This window comes from Marmota flaviventris, chromosome 13, assembly GCF_047511675.1.
Source record: "Marmota flaviventris isolate mMarFla1 chromosome 13, mMarFla1.hap1, whole genome shotgun sequence".
NCBI classification, from domain to species: Eukaryota; Metazoa; Chordata; class Mammalia; order Rodentia; family Sciuridae; genus Marmota; species Marmota flaviventris.
Genome location: NC_092510.1, coordinates 65,697,991 through 65,711,124, shown reverse-complemented (window position 1 = coordinate 65,711,124; position 13,134 = coordinate 65,697,991). Strand labels below are relative to the sequence as shown.

Below are 13,134 nucleotides of genomic sequence, written 5' to 3'. Positions count from 1 at the left end.
CCACTAGGGCTAGGAAAGAGGCATGTTACATGTTAGGGCAGTCTCCTTTGTTCCTCTTTCTAAAAATGAATGGACGAGGGGAATTTTAATGTACTGTGCTCATCTGGAGGAGCCCCAGAGAACTGATATGTTTCAGGCAAAGGGAACTCAATCTGCAAGACCAAGCCATTTGAAAACAGCCCAGGCTTTGCCTTCCTCATCTTTTTATCCTCAGCCCTAAACAGAGCCTGGACCATAGCAGACTCTGTTTTTGAACCAAGGAGTTGAGGCTTAGCTTAGGGGATGAAGGCATACAGAAGCGTCCGTAACACGCATCTCTTGAGTTCCTGTTATGTTTGGCCCTCCTGTTCTGTTTGACTGCTCTCTGGAGATCAGATGGCCTAAGTTCACAGCAAAGCAGAGCAGACTGTGTTGAGTCCTGAATCTCCTGCTTTTATACACACTCTGGTGAAGCTCTTGAGACCTGTTATTTTTACTCACTGCTTCTTTATTTTTAAAGGCAAAGTCCCCCTCCCACCTCCCAAGTCCATTGTTGTATCTCTGTGATCCTTTAGTTGTCATAGCCAATAGAATTAGGGCATCAGACACTCTGGGTTTGAATTCTGGCCCTCCCCACTCTTTCTATCTGTGGGACTTTGGTAAATTACTTAGCTTTCCTGAACTTCCTATAAACAACTAGAAAGTGTAATCTCTACCTCATGAGTTTGTGAAATTATGAAAGTAAGACCCTGTGATTCTTGGTACATAGTTGAGGACTCAGTAAATAACCATTTGTACACAGAAACACACTGCTTAAGGCTCAGACTGTTGCAGGAGGCATGCCCTGTTTAAAGATAGTAAGAAAGGAAATCAGAGCATGGGGCGTGCTAGAACCTTAAGTGATTGACCATATGGCACAGTGAAAAGCTTTTTTTTCCTCCCCAGGAAACTTATTTCAAACTCAAAATGGGGACTTTGGAACACAGAAGTATGAACAACGTATTGTTGGAGTTCATAAAGCAGGCATGGTGTTTCGACTGCCAGACAAAGAGGAAGAGAGCAGGATTTGCAAAGCACTATTTTTGTATACTTCATACTTGCGGGTATGTTACTTCTTTTGAAAGGCTATTTTAGTCATAGCACCCCCTGGGAGCCGCACTGTGGCAGCCGAGAGACTATTAACATTTACCTCATCCTCTCCCCAAGAGCTCATTTAGGAACCTTTGATTTGAAAGGAAAGTTTGGAGCCAGACATGGTGGTGCATGCCTGCAATCCCAGCGACTTGGGAGGCTGAGGCAGGAAGATTGCAAGTTCAAGATTAGCATCAGCAACTTAGCAAAACCCTAAGTAACTTAGTGAAACCCTTTTATAAATAAAATATAAAAATGGCAGGGGATGTGCTCAGTGGTTAAGTGCCTCTGGGTTCAATCCCTGGTGAGGCATTATTTCTGAAATGATAATAGTGGAGGCAACAGGACTGAAACTTGACCATCATTTCAGCAGTCCCATGTTTGACACGGTTGGGAAAAATTGGGTGATGATAAGAGGACATTTTCTTGATATGTGACCAGTAGTAGCCATCTTTAAAGCCTATGTGAGTCCCATTGCCTGAACTTGTGATTTCTTGCTTCTGATAAAGTCCCGTGCTCAGAAATCTAGGGTCTCTGGTTAACCCAGGAACAACAGTAATAATCATCACCTTTACTCATTATGTCACTGAAAATATTTTAAAATGCATTCAGTTAGCATGTGTTTGTAGAATTTTAATTATCTTAATTGAATTGGTATAGGTGGTCAGTAATGTCATTCTGAAAGGTGTATTTATGATTTAGAAATTCAACTTCAGAAATTAAGTTGAATGTTTGAATTATAATGTAGGTGTAGAAGTTGATATGCTTTTGTTATTACTTTTTATGATATGCATTTTTCATGAGTTTCTCTACCTGCCCCCTCTTGCCAAGATGGAATTTTAAAATTGAAAGTGCTTCTAATTACTTAATGTTTCTAGCTAATTGAGATTTTTAAAAACTGTATTTGGCTCAAATTTTGATTATAGAACCGTCAGGGAACATTCATCTAAAAAACCCAACTGAAATAGACTTAAAAACGAATTCCTTGTTAAGGGCAGCTAATTGAATTTAAGCCGGGCAAATGTGTTAGACGATGGAAATATATTGAAAATCAGTTTTTATTTTAAACAGAAATATAATGATTCCCTCATTATCAGTGAGGATGCACAAATGAAAGATGCTCTGAATTACTTGAAAGACTTCTTCAACAATGTCCGAACAGCGGGATTTGATGAGACTGAGCAAGATCTTACTCGGAGGTTTGAAGGTGAGGGGTGTTTTCTGAGAAGGAAGCCACCAGAGTCTGGTAATTCTGAGTGGTAACATACAGACATGGTGTTGTATTTAATATACATAAGTTTGGTCGTGCTCAGGCAGTTGTACTGGGTTTAAGAAGATATTATGCGTCTGGGGTGTAGCTCAGTGGTAGAGTGCTTGCCTAGCATGTGTAGGGCAACAGTTCAGTCCCCAGCACTCCAAAACAAAACAGTGGGGACTGGCTTCAGTGAAATCTCATACCTATGGAGAGATTCGGTTGCTTAAACCATTACCTATTTGGAAGAAGGAAAAAAGTAGAATTTGCAAAGTATAATTCTCATAGAGTTGATGACTTTTTTTTTATTTAACTTTCAGTGATTTTTATAAAAGTCTAAAGAATACAAATAAGTATTCTAATGATCTTTAAAGATTATATGTATATATACCTCTATATGAAGAGGAAATCAAAATGACCCTTAATTCCACTGCCCTCATATTGTTACCAAAAATATGGAAACATATAGAGTGAAAAATTTTCTTCCTCTTTCTTTCAAATTTCTTTTCCCAAAGGTAATCATGGTTGTTAATTACCTTGTCCTGTACTGAAGTATTTATTATACATATGTATACCTAGTGGTGTGCTGTGCTGATAAACATTTAACAGTTTTCTGGGAAGAATGTGTGCATATATTATACATAAGTTTGTTATAAATTTTATTGATATAGAAGCTATATAGCATGCAACTTACAAATAATAAATACAATCTCCTTGATTGTAAATTCTACATAGCCAGTTGACTTGTATAAATGGCTTTTAGTGGTTTTGTAGAATCCTGGTACTTATTACCAACTTATGGTTGTAGCTAACAAACGAATATACTTCTGACATGGATGTTGGTATATATTTTCATTAATGTTGGGAATAAGATGGAAATGAAACAACAGAGACATTGGAGCTTCACTTGTTTGTCAAGGATCTGAGCAATTTTTTGTTGTTGTTCTGAATTGGACAATAGTTTTTCAAACCCTGGGAGATTATATCCTTTTGTTCAGTGTACTCTTTACAATGTAATAGCTAAGTTTGACCTGCATAATTTTCTCATTGCTTTCATAAGTCTAGATTGTCAAGAAAATAGATCAAACACTGATTTTCAGTGTTTCCTGACTTTCCTGGTATCAGTACTCCCACTGTCATCAAGTTCAAGCCACCAACATGTTGTCATCAAATGAGTGACCAAAAAAATGAACATAGCACACCATTCTGTAGTATCCCTACCATACAGATACAATAGATTTAAATAATTTAAGAGCATAGTTTATAGTAAAAGTCAATAAAATAATTAAGGGATAATGAGTGTGGGCTATTTATTACCTTCATTTTTAATATGTTATTGAGTGGCAAATGTATATCAATTATATAAATTTTAATAATCATTGTATTTAAAACTAGCTCATGCAATTCTCAAAAATTTAACAATTGACTATCAGTCTGGTATGATCTGGCTCTAGCACACCACAGCTTCATTCATACATATATATGTATGTGTATACACACACACACACACACACACACATATATGGCATGGTACTGAATATACTCTCTTGTATTTTGATTTTGTTTTTTTGGAACCAGTGATTGAACTCAGGGGCACCTGACCACTGAGCCACATCCCCAGCCCTGTTTTGTATTTTATTTAGAGACAGGGCCTCACTGAGTTGCTTAGTGCCTTGTTTTGCTGAGGCTGGCTTTGAACTCTCGATCCTCCTGCCTCAGGCTCCCGAGCCACTGGGATTATAGGCGTGCAACACCATGCCTGGCTGTATTTTGATTTTTTAATCTAAAATATCTTTGAAATCATTATGTATGTATTAATCCCTTATAAATTTTTTAAAATTTTTTAAATTGTGGATGGCCACAATATCTTTATTTGTTTATTTATTTTATGTGATGCTGAGGATCGAACCCAGTACCTCACATATGCCCGGCAAGTTCTCTACTACTAAGCTAACAGCCCCAGCCCAATCCCTTATTAATTTTAACAACTGACATGTATAGCCCATCATGATCTGTTGAACTGTTTCCCACCTTTTGGGTATTTAGGTTGTTTTCTAAATGAAAGTATTGTGACTATTCTTGGAGATATCTTCCATAATTTTCTGAATATAGTGGTATTTCAAATTCTTAGATATAGAATTATTGAATCAAAAGTTGTGTGAGCTTTATGTTTTAATGGATATTGCCAAATGACCTTCCTAAAATGTACCAACTTATATTGGTAGTTGTTAGAAAATTTTGGTCTAAGATTGAGAGATTAACTGAACTTTTAGGTCACGATGTGTTATAAATTTTAAGAATTTTGAAGCCATTTGTAAAATGTTCTCCATTTGCAGAAAAACTGGAGGAATTAGAAAGTGTTTGCAGAGATCCCAGCAATGAGAACCCTAAACTCAACGACCTCTGCCTCATCTTACAAGAGGAGTACCACTTATATCCAGAGACCAGAACCATTCTTTTCGTGAAAACCAGAGCACTTGTGGATGTAAGCCTTCCTTTTTCTTGTGAATAACAGATTGGCCTAGTACCATGTAAAAGACTGCCTTTTCCTCACTGCTCAGCAGTCAAGTGTCCATATGTGTGTGAGTTTGTTTCTGGGATCTCTATTCTGGTTTTCTCTTTGTTTATTCTTACATGAATACCTTACTATTTTCATCACCCTAGATTATAAATCCTGATACCTATGGATTAAGAACTTTATCTACCCACACAGAAAATTTAATTCTAGCCATTCTATGGATGTGTAATGGTATCTCACAAGAATTTTGATTTGCATTTCATTAGTGACTGAGATGGCTAAACATCATTTATATGCTTTTTAACTTTGTTGGGGTATCTGTTCAGTTTTTTTTGGTGCCTATTTTAAAATTGGATTGTTTATCATCTTATTGAGGTTTTGAATGTTCTTTTTAATGTTCTCACAAAAAGTCCTCTGTGAGACATGTGATTTGAAAATATTTTCATCTGGCTTATGCCTCCGCTCACCCCACCCCCTGCCACCCAATTTTCTTAACAATAGCTTTTGCAGATTGAAAAGGCCAAAGATTAGTTTATCAATTTTTTCTTTTCTGGATTTTACCTATGGTATATCTAGGAATTCTTTGCTTATTTAAGGTCCCCCAGATTTTCTTTGTTATCATTTAGAAGTTTTATAGTTTTACATTTTATATTTGGGTCTATAATCCATTTTGAATTTTTGTATGTGGTTCGAGGCATGGGTTGAGATGCTTTCTTTTTCTTTTTGAATATGGACATCCAATTGTTCAGCAATGTATGTTGAGACTCCTTTCTCTATTGAATTGCCTTTGTAACTTCTTTAAAACCAAAAAATCAGTTATCTGTATTTGTTTGGATCTATTTCTGGATTCTGTTCTCTGTTCCTTTATCTATCCATTCATCCATTCATTCATTCCACAACTAACTTGATTACAGTAGCTTTATGATGTCTTGAAATGGAATAGTGTAAGTCTTCCAATTTTTTTCTAAGTTGTTTCAGCCATAATCTTTTGCCTTTCCATATACATTTTAGAATTAGATTGTCCACATCTAAGCAAATTCTTGCTGGAATTTCACTTGGAATTGCATTGACTGTATAGATAAAATTTGGGAAGAAATGGCATCTTAACAATATTGAGTCTTCTAGTTCAGAACCATAATATTGTTATTAAGTAACAAATTAGTCCAAATTAATGTTAGGGAACAACAAACATTTATTATCTTAATACTCATGGATCAGTATTCTGGAAAAAGCAGCATTTCTGGCTCAAGGTCTCTTGTAGAATGCAGTCAAGGTGTTGGCCATGATTTCAGTCATCTTGAGGGGAAGATCAGCTTCTGAGCTTCCTTATCATGGCTATTGACAGGCTTAAAAGATGTGCTTCCAAGTTTACTCATGTAGGTCTCTCCACCAGGCTGCCTCACAACACGGCAGCTGGCTTTCCCTAGAGTGAGTGACCCAAGAGAGGTTGAGAGAAAGAAGGCCTGATTTGGAAGCCACATTCATTTTATAAATTCTTTTTTGAATTTGTATCTCATCATGTCTACTGTACTTCTTAGAAGTAAATTATTAAGTGAAATTCACTCTCAAGTTGAGGATTTGAATTTAGGAGATGGAAGTCACTGAGCACTACCTTAGAGGCTACCACTGTGTTTTCTTATTTGTTTTACCAATGTTTTGTCATTTTCAACATAGAGACCCTGCGTGTATTTTGTTAGACTTTTACCTAGGTATTACTTTTGGTTACATTATTATGAACGGTACTTTTAACATTTTTTTTCAAATTCCAATTATTTGTAGTATGTAGAAGCACAATTGATTTGTGTATATTGATTTTTGTGTCCTGCAGTTTTGCTGAACTCACTTATTAATTCTCTGTACCCACTATTTTGAACTTTACTTTTTTTGCTTAAGATATATCTTGGCAATTTAACCAGATAGGTCACAAAAATCTATACCACTAGTCTGTATTATTGCATGGATTTCAAGGTTTGTCAGTCTGATATCCATCTGTATACTATAAATCTTTTTTGTTTATATAAATATATATTTCAATATTGAATTAATAAAGAGAGTTTACAAGTAGTTTCTAACTGATACTTTTCATTTTTAGGCTTTAAAGAAATGGATTAAAGAAAATGCTGCACTCAACTTTCTAAAACCTGGTGTATTGACTGGTCGTGGCAGAACAAATCAGAATACAGGTACTTATATATGTAGTAAATCAGATTTAGTATACTATCTATATAAAATACCTAATACACATAAATTCTTTTTAAATGCTTCTATCAGGGTTCAGAGAAGCAAAACCAGTAGGACATTATACATATATATGGTATGTGTATGTGTATTTTTATGTGTACATATACCTATGCATAACCTAGAGATTTCTTTGTTGTTGTTTGTCTTAGAGTATTTTGCAAGAAAATACTCTTAAGATTTAATAAATGTTTTACAACTTTGAAATACAGTCACATAGTAGCTTTTTAAAATTAGTATTTGCATTGTCTCTGTAGGTGATTATAAAAAATAAAAAATAGAATGAAAACTTAGAGCCATGAGAAATGTCACAGAAGGAATTGGCTTATACAATTGGGTTGGCAAGCAAGTCTGAGATCTGTAGGGCAGGCAGACAGGAAGGGAAGATCAGAATCAGGTTTAAACCCTGCAAGCATGAACTATTTGAAGTCCCTGGGCTCAGAGAGGGCTGAGCTCATTGCTTCCCATCCTGTTCCCTTTAAAAAGTTCACCTGAATAGGTCAGGCCCACCTAGAATGAACTCCCTTTTAGTTTAAGTTAAATCCAACTGATTGTGGATTTTAATCACATCTGCAAAATCCCTTCTCAGCAGCACCTAGATGAGTAACTGGGAACTGTAGTTCAGTTTCACCCAGTTGGTGAATTAGAAGGCCATCACACTGCACAAACACCTCAAACACTTGTCTCTTTGCTGGTAGACAGTTGCTTCTTCTCATATGTCCAACCAACAGAGCCAAAGTTGTTTTCCAAATACTGGTTGAATGTATCCCTTTCGTTAAACTCTCATTCAACAAATTTAAGATTAACTGAAAATATAAATATTCTGTATTATTATTATTATTTAAACTGTTGACATATAGCTTTTATATATATTATATATATTATGGTATAAAAACAGTCAAAGGTGACAATCCTGAAGTCTAGCTAGGGTGGTCAAAGGATGAAAGGCTTCTCTGTTACCATCTGAGAAGGTCCTAGATGGCCAGCTCTCATTCTGACCTCTTCACAGCGGTGCTACCCACCCTCTAGAGACTATTTCGTCACCCGCAATAATGGGCTCTCACTCTGCTCTTCTTATTGAGTATTGTTTGTAGTAAGCAACTTCTCATCATCCCCTCATCTTGGTCCTCCGTCGTTGCTCTTATTCTTTCCCCACATATAATTTCTAAACTTTTGGAATATGAAAAGTAGATTCAGATTTTGAAACTGTGACTTATCAAGTGAAGTACAGCATCACCTTAGTGTGGTTGGGATTCAAAGTTCTCTGCAAATGATTCCAACATGAGTTTTCTGAGTAGGCACTCCAAAAATATTCTTACTTTAGAACTCCCTCTGTGCCAGGCGTTGTTCTTCTCCCAAGCAGCCACCATCCTCTGAAAATGAACAGAGGCGCCCTTCTTCTACATTTCCACAGCATCCATTCTACCTGTTTCATTGCTCACCTCATGGAATCACAGCTTCCTATTTATATCCTCCTACAAAATGTGAGCTCCTTATGGATAAAAGTGGAACCTATAACCATTTTGCTGCTATCTGACAAAGCATGATCTATGATTACTGAATAAATGTTTGATGAATGGATAGATAGGTTAAGATGATTTGGATAGATGGGTGAAGATAATTTTGACTAAATATTTTTTTCTGGTCTATCTTCTTCTTGTTACTATTTTTTTTTTAAAGAGAGAGGAGAGAGAGAGAGAGAGAGAGAGAATTTTTAATATTTATTTTTTAGTTATTGGCAGACATAACATCTTTGTATGTGGTGCTGAGGATCGAACCCGGGCCGCATCTTTGTATGTGGTGCTGAGGATCGAACCCGGGCCGCACGCATGGCAGGCGAGCGCGCTACCGCTTGAGCCACATCCCCAGCCCCTTCTTGTTACTATTAAACTAAAAAAATCGTGAGCTTTTATAACAAAACTTCAGGAGGAAGATAAATGTCAGTTCAGTTTGCTAAGTCTGAATATTTACAAATTCCCATTCCTATTGCCTTTTGATTTTCTATTTTGTGAAGAAGCAGGTTATTTAATCTATGCCTCATTTTCCTCATCTGCCAAATGGAAAAATAATAATATTCATTATAGCTCATAGGGTTGATGTGAATAGCAAAATACAGCTTATTGCCTGATTTTGAATGACTCCTGAGCTAAAAATAAGATTTACATTTTTAAATGGTGGAAAAAAATCAAAAGATTATTCATGACATTAAGCAGATATGAAATTCAAATTAAGTGTCTATAAAAAGTTTTGTTGGAACACAGTCATGTTCATTTATGTATTGTCTGTGGCTGCTTTCACACTGCAGTGGCAGTGTCGAGCAGCTATGACAGCATGGTCCACAAAGCCTAAAATATTTACTAATAAGCCCTTCATAAAAAACGGTTGCCAACTCCTGGTTTAGAAATGCCTGGCACATAGCAAGTGTTTAATACAGATTCAATATTAGCTTCTCACATATAGACTTCACGTATAGACTTCTCACAGAGTGGTCCACATGTATTGTTTCATTTGTTTGGATTCAGTTTTACTGAGAATCCACAGATTCAAAAGAAATAGAAAGTATGTTTATATCTTTAACAAACAGTAATCTGAGTAAAGAAACCCAAAAGTAAAATCAAATAATTAGGGATTAAATTTAAGTGAATTTCTACAAATAAAACCGATTGCACTTGAGTTTTCATGACTTGGAATTACAAATAATTAATCAATTTGGAAAATGGTCTTTGTACAAACTGGATCCCATGGCCAGCTAGGTAAAGGAGGTAATATTACTTTCCTCTGCTTGCTTGAGGTGGGGCTTTTCAATGAAACATTAAATGGAGATCTGAAGATGATTCCACTAAAACTTAAATGCCGATGAGTCTTTGGGGCCCGTAAAGTTTGAACTCAAGTGTGCATATTCTTTCTCACCATTTTTGGTGTTGCCATGATCACGTGAACTGGGTAATTACCACATCCTAACTTTAGTCTATATAGACAATTTAAATGTAGCCTTCAAGATCATACTGCTATAGGATATCATGGAAAGATGCGGCTATCTTAGTCAAGGTCCTTTCTTTCTCCCCAGTTAATAGAAATCTACTTAGCTAGTCTGAGCAGAATGGGGGCCAGCTACAAGGATGCTCAGGTCTGTATAGGAAGTGCACTTAGGCTTCACAGACATTTACAAATGAGACTGGGAAGTCCTGATTCCGTATGTCTGTTTCATTCTTTTTTCTTTACATTCTTTTTTCTTTTGCTCTCTCCATTTCTTCATTTAAGACTCCCCATACCTTCCCAATTTACTACCTGTCTCCAAAACCCAATCTCAGAATCCAAGAGGGAGGATGTGGCCCAACATGATTGAAGTGCTTATTTCAACCCAGTAGCTGCTATTTATCATCCCAGGGTGTCTCTACTTCCTCTACCATAACCTTATTTAGTCCATTGAGGAGAAATGGCAAGAGTATGGATGATTTTTAGGGTCAGTTTTGGAAAAAGGAATACACTGCTTTTGTCTGTATGTCATTAATGAGAATTAGTCATAGGCACTCCAAATGCAGGGGAAGCTAGGAAGTCTATTTTAGCTGTGTGCCCAACAAGAGGAAGAACAGATAGACAGATAGTGTTTTCTCTTTCCTGGAGAAACAATACGACTATTGGTGAACAGCAAGTGCTGTCTCTTTGATTGAAAAACATAATACAACTGCAGCTACCCAGAGTTTCACTCCTCAGAGCGTGAGAGGAATAATTCTCAGACAACAGAAGGCAGGGAGTGAAGAACACTCCAGGAGGCACTCTATTTGGGCATTAAACATAAGTTAAAGAAATGAAACTACTGCTTGCTAACCTGTCAGTTTACCATACCTCTGGAACTGTAAGGCCTTCATCTGTAAAGGGGAATCATGTCACAATTCCTTGTTCATCTAAAAGGGCCTTGTGAAGTTCCAGTGAGTGCAAAAGTATGAAAATGTTTTGTCAGCTGTAAATTCCTGTTTGCATGTAAAGCTGTTATTGTTAGTTGTTGATATTTTTGCAAAAAGGTATTTGTTTTGGAATGATATTGTTGAAGTCACACAACTAGTAAATGCCGCAGTTGGGATTTGAACTGTTAATGTTGTCGCAAAGTCTCAGCTATTAAAGGTCTCTCTAAATTTCCTCTCTAAAACTGGCATAGGAATAGATCCTAATGCTTATGGTTGTTGGGAGATCAGGAATATAAAGCACTTATTATAGTACCTTGCATATAATGTGTATTCCATAAGTAGTTGCTAGTTTTTCAAGTGGAAAGTTTCCTCTTTGGTGAGTTGTGTAATGTCTGCTTGATACAGGCATGACCCTCCCAGCACAGAAATGTGCACTGGATGCATTCAGAGAAGATAAAGATAATATTCTGATTGTCACCTCAGTTGCTGATGAAGGCATCGACATTGCTCAGTGCAATCTGGTCATCCTGTATGAGTACGTGGGCAATGTCATCAAAATGATCCAAACCAGAGGTGAGAGAAACTGTGATACAGTTCCTATATGGCTCCCACTGTATTTTGTTTGGTGTTTGTCTGTCATTTTGGCCTATTTCCTCTACCGAATGAGGTTGAGTATACAATTGATGGTACAGGGGACTCAGGTATGTGGCTAAATGGTGACTTTGTTTGGTCTGGATTGGGTGTTTATACAGTTGTACCCATTAATTTGTACCCTATAGTGATTCTGTTCATAATGATACTGCTTACTTGCCCAACACTGACATATTTGTGAAAGGATAATTCCAACTTGGCTTGAGACTTGGCCAGTGTAGATCTTTCTAACTGGGCTGGTGGCTCCCTGTGCTCCAGAGGAGATTCTTCAGAGTTCTGTCCCACCTGGACTAGAGAATCTCCCAACTAGCCTACTTCCTTTTCCCTTTTTTTCCAATTTCTATGACTACCACATTAATTTTCCTGAAAAACAGCTCTGAGCGTGTCACTGCCAGTACAGAAACTCTAATGTTTCCCCATTTCACTTCATGTTCAAGTTTTCAAAATCCAGGACCCACTCACCTTTCCAATCTATTTCCCATTCTTCCCCTTCTTTCATTCTCCATTTCAGCCAATCAGACTTCATCATTTGCTGTTGAAAGTATCGTTAGTGTACTGCTACTATTTTTACTTCTTCCTCTGCATCCATCTTACCTGTCCCTAAGTCTCCCAGCTAGAATAAGATCTTTGAATGCCCATAGCCCTCTATGTCTATCTTTGTTCTGGTGATTGTGAACATGTCATTGCCTAAAAGGCTCTTGAGGAAGGACCTATTCATTATCATCTTAGAATCATGCTCAGAGTCATACGAAGGGTTCATATTGAATTATCTTTAAAGTGGCATTTCTGATAATAAGGCTATACAATCACACTGTGCCATTGGAGACCTAAGAGAGCTAGCCTGAGGTGGGCTCCTGGTGTATCCATGTGTTTAACATGCAGGTGAAAGCAGGATTCAGTGAACCAAAGTTGAAATTTTAGGAATATCTCTGTCCTTTTGTTTTTGTGTTCTCATGATATATGAGTTTTAAGTCAAAAACACCAAATAAAATATTTATTTTCCAATAGGCAGAGGAAGAGCAAGAGGTAGCAAATGCTACCTTCTGACTAGTAATGCTGATGTAATTGAAAAAGAAAATATAAACATGTATAAGGAAGAAATGATGAATGACTCCATTTCAAAACTTCAGACATGGGATAAAACGGAATTTGAAAAAAAAGTAAGTCAAATTTTCATCTGACCATAAATAACAGACAACATGAACAGGGTTTGTACCTTTTATCATATTGTTCAGAATTTTGTGTTATAATAGTAAGTTTGTTTTTGTTCCACAGTGAACATTAAATTTACTGGGTTTTATTTTGTTCTGTTTTGTTTGTGGTGCTGGGGTTTAACCTGGGGCTTTGTACATGCTAGGGAAAGTGTTCCACTACGGAACTACATACCCAGCTAAATCTGTTATATTTTAGGGTCAATGAGATTAAAATTACTGAAGTTCTGTTTTTAGATCTAAAAGGCA

The 13,134-nt window shown here is 36.7% G+C and overlaps 1 protein-coding gene across 3 annotated transcripts in view; it reads left to right on the top strand.

The window, feature by feature from the left end:
* Window positions 1-13,134, top strand: part of Rigi (RNA sensor RIG-I) — a 62,971-nt gene that overhangs the window by 33,090 nt on the left and 16,747 nt on the right. For all 3 annotated transcript variants that reach the window (XM_071600684.1, XM_071600683.1, XM_027931022.2), the window contains exons 11-16: window positions 925-1,082; window positions 2,182-2,317; window positions 4,699-4,847; window positions 6,973-7,063; window positions 11,429-11,596; window positions 12,683-12,834. In XM_071600684.1, coding sequence (XP_071456785.1) covers window positions 925-1,082; window positions 2,182-2,317; window positions 4,699-4,847; window positions 6,973-7,063; window positions 11,429-11,596; window positions 12,683-12,834 — 854 coding nt within the window. The remainder of the gene's footprint in view (window positions 1-924; window positions 1,083-2,181; window positions 2,318-4,698; window positions 4,848-6,972; window positions 7,064-11,428; window positions 11,597-12,682; window positions 12,835-13,134) is intronic.